The following is an 8,522-nucleotide window of genomic DNA, read 5'->3' as shown; positions in this document are numbered from 1 at the left end:
TCTTCATTCATTGTCATATATGATTTGAGAGGCCTCATATTATATAGACTGAGATTTCCATTAAAACATTCACAAATATTTACAGTTAACAAAAATTACTTTCACAATAAACTATTTTTATTTATATATACAAAAATCGTTATTTTTTACTACAAATATTCCTAAAAATTGACAATATAAAAATGATCGTAAATATTTTTACGATCATGACAAATTACTGCACCTGAAACATACATATTTTAATTTTTGAAAAAAAGTAATAAAAATCTTTTTAAATTTCTTTAACTTAAATTCTAACAAAACATCGTTAAATTAAATTCCAACCAAATTATATCAGCCATATGCTTTCAAAAAAGAAATTTTTTTTGAAAAAAGAATTTAATATTAGTTTATTTTTTATATTATTTAAATTTAAAAATTTTTTTATTTTATTTTCCTATTTCTGAATTATTACTTTTTTATGAATTTTTTTTTTTTGCTTTTTTTAAATGCGAGCAGCACTTAACATTGAAAATAACCCATCAAACTCGTCAAAAAAGCGAAAATAAAATAGACTTTAGGATATTTCTTATATTGTTATAGCTTTTTTATATTCTACATTTATCATTCATATAATTTTCGTAACATCCTTTAAATTAAAATTCGATTTACAATATAAAAATGAATTTTTTAAATTTTTTATAAAAGAAAAATCATTTTTTATTTTTAACTATAATATTTTTTTCTATAAAATATTTGATGTAAAATATAAAAAAATTTAAATTCTTTATAAACAATATTTATAGAGAAAATAAAGTGGAAAAATTTTAAATAATTTAAAATGTAAATTACATTACTGTATCAAATTAAGTTATTATTAATTAAATAATTTGCCATTTCATTAATTAATTTATTAATTTGTATAGGCATGAATTAATTAAAAAAATATATTTAATTATTATAATTATCTCTTATTTTATATTTTCAAATTCTTTAAAGAATAATAATCATTAAAAGAATTATATATCCGCTTTGATGTTGCACACATTTATTCTTAAATTATTGTGAAGTGACCGTGAAATAGTTGATCCATCCTAAAAGAATCAAAACTTCCGTGTATTTAATTAGCCAACATCATAAATCAAATACATATATATATAATTTGGCAAATATGTATATCTAGATGCATGTACATGTGTTATTTCATCTTTACTGTAATTAGCATCACGTCAGCATCCGAATCCTTAAATCTCATTTCATAGAATATAATATACACTAAATTGTTAAATGATAAATGTCATTATTTAGTATCCAAGGTTAAAATTTTATCTGTTTCGCTTCATATAATAGACCACTAGTAAAAGAAGAGAAATCAAAAATATTTTCAATTTTTAGGTGAAGAAAACGAAATATAAAATTACGTAATGCTGTTTTGACATCTTATAGGTCCATCAATATGTGTTTAATTAACTGTACACATTTCAAATATCGCAAAGGCATTATTAAAAAAATATATATATATATATATAAATGAGATTATTATTTTTTAATGAAATATGTTATTTCTTTTAATTAAAATTTCAATAGTGTAAGTCACTGTTTTTAAAATTTCGAAATTTTAACTTTTTTTTACAACTTTATTCACTATTTATCTACATATATAATATATAAAATCATAAATATTAATTAATTAAATCATCATCTCTTTACATAGATTATTTCTATTGAAATTAAATTTTTTTTTTGAAATAACATAAATATGAGGAATTTCATGCCATTCCAACATATCGTTGACTTTGACCTCTTTAATTTAGCTCAACATTTTTTTTACTATTTTGTACCCTTAAAAAAAGAGCTTCATGATTTTTTTTCCAATTTTTTCATCGAGATATGAATTTTTCAAAATTTCAGAATTTTAATGATTTTTTATTTTTAATTGCTCATAACTTCCTTAAAAAAAAATTCATGCAAAAAATTATAAAATTTACTAAGTTTTTTGTAATTTAAAGATTAAAATCTTGTTTTTAAATTTTATTCAAATTTTCCTTTTTAATATTACACTAATTATCTTTGATATAATTGAAAACTCAATTTTTCATAAAATTTAAACATTCGTTTTTTTTTGCATTATATTATAATACAAAATATGCAAATTATTTGCGTATGAATATGAAATGGAATAGTGAATCCATTTTTAACTAGAATAAAAAATATGAACATCTTTCTTTTCGCAAGAAGAAATTCGGTAACTTATAAATAATTTATAGAAATATATGAAAAATATTTTACCTTTTATATCGATATTTATCGATGAGACTTTATGAAAATTAAAAGATTTTTTTTTGTTTTGAGATTAAACTTTCTAATTTATCTGTTTGTTTTTTTTATTTTTTTTTTTTTTTTTGTAAAATTGTTATCTTAATTTTTCTTTTCAAATTTTTCATGTAAAACATATAGAAATATTATTTTATAATTACAATTTTTTTTTGTTTAAATCGTCGCTTCGATGGAGAACTATGCCGTTTTGAACAAGCGGTGAAAACAATGCCGTTTCGAAAAAGTTGTGAAAACTATGCCATTCCAACTAACATTTGAAGAAAGTGCCATTTCGAAGTTGACAAATTTTTTTTCCAAATTTAGGTTGTCAACATTAAAAAAGCCTTTATTAAATTAAGAGTTTCTAAAAAAAAGAGAAAAAAAACATAAGCACCGTTTTTTTTAAACATTGTGTCAAATTTAATGTTATCTTTTTTTTACTTTTGATTACAAGCAAAACAATGTTTCAATTAGTAGCGTTTAATTGTTCTTTTTTTAAAAATATATTTAATCTAATAGAAATTTTCTTAATGTTGCCAACCTAAATTTTCATTAATTTCAAAGTAGCACTTTCTTTTTTCTTTAAATTTTTGGAAATTAATTAATTTTACTGATTTAAGAATTTTAAATGAATGTATGAATATGAAATTTCAAATATTAAAATTTTATAAGTGTAAAATAATCTAAACTAGTTGAAAATAAGGATTCAAAATTTTATTTATAATTCATGAAATTATATAATAAAATTTATCTCAATAATAAATATAAAATGTAAAAATGTAACAAAAAATACTTCTTTTTTCGAAAGTCTTGTATTCCCTTGTTGTTGAAAGATTGTCATTTGATAACTGAAGAAAATACAAAATTTGAATGTTATTCAAATAAAAGCTTTCACACCGCCCTCGAGTGATGCTGAATTAAATTTTTACGGATGAAAAGACATGATTATAAAACCATGATATGCATGAGACGGCTGCCTCTTTTCAGAATTAAAAAATAAGAAAAAAAAATGAAAATATATGTCAATATGTACTTGTAATAAGAAAAAGGAAAAGAAAAAAGGAATATTTAAAACGAAATATTTTATTTAAATTTATCATCACTTATAATAATAATAACAATAATAATAATAAAATTAATTAATTAAAATTAATTGTAAAGATAATTATTATAATTACAATTTAGCATCATTTTTAAAGTTAAAAATGAATTTTTTAAGTTTAATTAATCAATTAATTTCTAAATGTTAATAAATTCTAATATTTATTTAAAATATTAAAATGATGTTTGTTTTTAATTAAAAATAAATTTCTTTATATTGTTTACTTATTTTAAATCAAAATTTAATTTATTGAATATGTGTAAATTATGTGAAAATGTGTTTGAATTAAAGAAATTCAACTTAGAGCAATTAGACAAAAAAAAAACCTAAAACTTTAAAAATATTTTTAAAAAAATGAAATGATATCTTTGACACCTGCACAAACTATTTTTCATCCAAACATTTTTTTTTTTCAGTTTCAAGATATTTTTAATAAAATTAAACAATATTTCAGCTTTGAATAAAAGTTTCTTCATATAAATTCTAACAATATTTTACACTTGAAATTTATGGAAAAGTAATTTTACTTATCACCGATTTTTCTTCTTTAACAGTGAAAAAAAACACCTTTGTAAATGCATTAAAATAAACTGTCACTGACAAAACATTTTTTAAAATACTCGCAATTTTTATTGTCTGCTTTAAAAAACATCTTTTTTTTCCCAACATTACACGATTTTTCAAAAAAGAAAATGAACTTACTATTTAGAGACTTGAGTGAAAAAAGAAATGTCAAATCGTATAGCTTAAGGATAACTAAGGAAAAAGAAAGTGAAATGGGAAATTGGAGAGATTCCCACCTTCTCCGAAAAACGATCGAGTCTATACACCAAATATTGAAACTGTTCCTAAAGATGTCCCGTGTATATGATGGTGGTGGCAAAGCCAGGCGAAAACCCATTTAAAAATCTAGTTCTGCCAATGCCACATTGATTATGAAATCATTTTTTGGAGGGAGCATCTCCCAGTATAAAAGGTTCAAATGAGTCTGCACTGACACTCATCACTTCATCGAGCTCCTTAGGATCAACATGAAGCTCTTCCTTCTTTCGGTGGTGAGTTCAATAATTAAAAATATATTTATTAATTAATTAATTTTTTTTCATTTTGTCTATATAAATTTTTTAATAAAATTGTTTCCATCTTGAAAAAAAGTATATAAAAAAAATTATAGCAAATATTAAAAGATGAGTGATTTCTGGAAAATTAAAAAAAAAAATTAACTTTTATAAACAATTTCACTTTAATAAATTAAAATATCCAATACCCAATCTTAAAATAAAAGACAAACAAATTAGATTCCTTTTAATTAATATGTTAATTTAATTATAAATTATTCTAATAAACTTTATTTTCTGATAAAAATTTTCCAAAACTTGAAGTCAAATATAAATAACCCAAACCTAAAATACTTGATTAACAATAGGGTCATTAATTGCTGTTTATCAATCTTTATATAAAACAATTATAAATTTAAATTAATTCACCGTATACTTTTTAAATTAGACATGAAGCTAATACATGAATATTATTTAATGGTTTCTTCAAATCCTAACATATGTAAATTATTTCTTTCTCCTCATGAAAATGGATTTTACTCTTAACCGACTTAGAGAATCTTATGAAAATTCAATTCCTATTTCTAATGCAATGCACAAAATTTACAATTTTTATCAAATACAGAAAATACAGAAAAATGCTTAAACTTTCAAAAAAAAAAAAAAAAATTAACTGCTAAAGGTTTCTTCATTCCCAAAACTTGGAAATGTATTAATCTATCCTATATTATGAAATCGTGAGACCTTTTCGAATTTTAATCTATGAATTATAATCTATCACATTCTTTAACGAAATATATATTTATATATAATTATGCTTTCCAATTAAATTGGAACGATCTCGAAATTATTCAGACTCTTATGAATGTCATCATATCAACGAATATATTAAAATATTTATCAAAGTTGAAGATGCATTTTTTAATTCATGAATCGTAAAACGTAATCATGTCCAAAATTATGTAAAGGAAATCTTCAAGGCCACATTTTGTTTCGTTCGACACGTTCCACTTTCGTTACATTTCTTTTTTAACGAATTTGCACCTCTTACGTGTGTGTGTGTGTGACCATCTTCCTGGCCTAATCCTTTTACTTTCGGAACTGAAACATATATTCCTTATTTAAATTAGCTATACGAATTTTAATTAAGTTTAATATTCAAACTAAACTAAAAGAAAAAAAAGTCTTAACATTTTTTCACTTCAAAAAGAAAACAATCCAAAACTTTTGTATATATATATATTTTTTTTAATTGATTATTTTAATTATTAATTATTGTTTCTGAAGTTGAACATTATTTTTTTTTAAATAAGAGATTTAGTGTAAAAAAATTAATTTTCTAATCAGGTATGCCTTGTGGGCACGTCTCTTGCCGTTCCGGTTACAAGAGCAAGAAGAGATATTCTTCCTGGTGATCCACGATATGGTACCGATTATCATCACCATCATCACCATCATCATGAAGAACATGCCGCAACCAACAGCAATTCTGGATACAATTACAATGCCCCAGCCACAAGTGAAACTCATCAACTCCCAACTCAAACATACGGAGCTCCTTTCAATCCAATGAGAAATCAACCAGCTCCTCCCTCAACTTCCTATGGAACTCCAGTTGTACACCAACAACAATACCAGGTCAGATAACAATAATCCCATTCTTCATTTATCAATAAAAATAAAAATATATCTTTAAAAAAAAACATGGATTTGTTTTTACTAATATTAATTTTATCCCATTGATTATTAAAAACAAAAATTTTTAGGCCCCAGCTGTCCACCAAACTCACACTACCGAACAGGTTCATCATGTTGAACACGTCCATCATGTTCAACATGAAGCACCAGTTCAACACACTGAAGAAGCTCCAGTTTCACAAGGTAACATTTCGCAAATATTATAAAATCATTATTAACATCTTTTTGTTGAAATAAATTTCTAATCTAACTAATTAATTTTAAATTCTTCTTTCTTCAGTTAACCACAACTCTTTCCAAGTTCCTCAACAAGTTCAACACGTAGAATTCCAAACTACCCAACAGGAAGCTCATGTTGAACACCAACACCATCATGTTGAACACCAAGAAGCACAGCACCAACATGTTGAACATCAAGAACCCCATCATCACCATGTTGAACATCAAGAACCACAGCACCATCATGTTGAACATCAAGAACCACAGCACAATCAGGTTGAATACCATGCACCTCAGCAATATCACGTTGAACACCAACATGTCGAACACCAAGTTCCTCAAACTACATATGGTGCTCCACAACATCAAGCTCCTCAAACCACATACGGTATTCCTCAGCAACATGCTACACATCAAGTTCCTCAAGCTACACACCAAGCCCCTCAAACCACATACGGTGCTCCTCAACAACATCAAGTTCCTCAAGCTACACACCAAGCTCCTCAAACCACATATGGTGCTCCTCAACAACACCAAGTTTCTCAAGCTACCCACCAAGCTCCTCAGGCTACATACAGTGCTCCTCAGCAACATCAAGTTTCTCAAGCTACCCACCAAGCTCCTCAGGCTACATACGGTGCTCCTCAACAACATCAAGTTCCTCAAGCTACACACCAGACTCCTCAAACTACATACGGAGCTCCTCAACAACATCAAGTTCCTCAAGCTACACACCAGGCTCCTCAAACCACATACGGTGCTCCTCAACAACATGCTGCCCATCATGTTTCTGAAGCAACACACCAGGCTCCACAAACTACATACGGTGCTCCTCAACAACATCAAGTTCCTCAAGCTACACACCAGGCTCCTCAAACCACATACGGTGCACCTCAACAACATCAAGTTCCTGAAGCTACACACCAGGCTCCTCAAACCACATACGGTGCTCCTCAACAACATCAAGTTCCTGAAGCTACACACCAGGCTCCTCAAACTACATACGGTGCTCCTCAACAACATCAAGTTCCTCAAGCTACACACCAGGCTCCTCAAACCACATACGGTGCTCCTCAACAACATCACAATGCCGAACATACTCATCATGTTGAACAACATGCCGCACCAGCACCCCAAGCCCCAAGACAATACTTGGCACCTCATGCTTCCCAGCCAGCTCCTCAAATGCAGCACTTCGCACCTCAGGAAACCAGACACTTCCTAGCTCCCCAATCTGCTCACCAAGTAACCAGACAATTTTTGGCTCCCCAAGCTTCTCACCAAGTTCACCAGGCTTCTCATCCAGCTCAAGTAACAAGACAATATTTGGCACCCGAAGTTTCTCATCCAGTACATCAGGCTTCTCAACCAGCACCCCAAGTAATCAGACAGTATTTGGCTCCCCAACCTTCTCATTCAGCTGCCCAAACTCATGTTGAACACCACCAACACGTTCAACAACCAATTGTGAAAGAAACCATCCACTTTGATGCTCCAGTTCAATCCGTGGAAATCCCAATTGCTGATATTGAATCCCATGAGCCATCAACTTCCAATGACGCTATCAGTATTGAAGCTATTGGCAAATCCTCTCACCAAGAGAGCCACCAGACCTACTCCAATAATGGTGGATACGTGTACTAGGAACTTCCTTCTATTATCATTTTTTTTTTATGACGAAAATGGAAACCAAGAGAAAACTAATGGGATCTTAATGTACAAGCTTACAAACCAAATCAAAGGAAGAATGAGTAGGATGAGTGATAGAGTTACATATTTTTTTTTACAAAGACTTTTATCAAATAGAATAGTGTTTAATCAATCTTTAATCAAATGATCCTATTAGATAGATCTGTGTTCCTTTTAAAAAAATTTTTTTTATCTAGAAAATTTAGTTATTTTGTGTTTGTCTTTGACAATGTGAGTGTTTCTTGTCTGGCATCGTTTCTTTAAAAAAGAAAACGAGCGAGATTGTAAGAAAATGAGACATGTGTTTTTTTTACATAAATAAAATGTTTTTTTATGATATAGAACTTGATTTTTGTTCTTTTCCATATACATATTTCTCTTTTAATACACAATTCTTTTCTATTGTTACAAATTTTCTTATTATGCATATTTTTTTTTATTAATTATTGCACACTTTTTAG

General features: G+C 27.4%; 1 protein-coding gene across 1 annotated transcript; it reads left to right on the top strand.

Moving 5' to 3' along the window:
- The first annotated feature begins 4,297 nt into the window (after nucleotides 1-4,297).
- On the top strand, nucleotides 4,298-8,405 carry LOC127276798 (uncharacterized). Its single transcript, XM_051297450.1, has 4 exons — nucleotides 4,298-4,452; nucleotides 5,803-6,093; nucleotides 6,222-6,336; nucleotides 6,434-8,405. Exons 1-4 carry the CDS (start codon nucleotides 4,429-4,431, stop codon nucleotides 8,014-8,016), a joined length of 2,013 nt encoding a protein of 670 aa, XP_051153407.1. The 5' UTR covers nucleotides 4,298-4,428; the 3' UTR covers nucleotides 8,017-8,405.
- Nucleotides 8,406-8,522: the final 117 nt, after the last annotated feature.

This window comes from Leptopilina boulardi, unplaced genomic scaffold (genome assembly GCF_019393585.1).
Source record: "Leptopilina boulardi isolate dan_hultmark-lab unplaced genomic scaffold, ZJU_Lbou_2.1 LbouV2_154, whole genome shotgun sequence".
Classification (NCBI taxonomy): domain Eukaryota; kingdom Metazoa; phylum Arthropoda; class Insecta; order Hymenoptera; family Figitidae; genus Leptopilina; species Leptopilina boulardi.
This window is presented reverse-complemented; position numbering and strand designations above follow the sequence as displayed.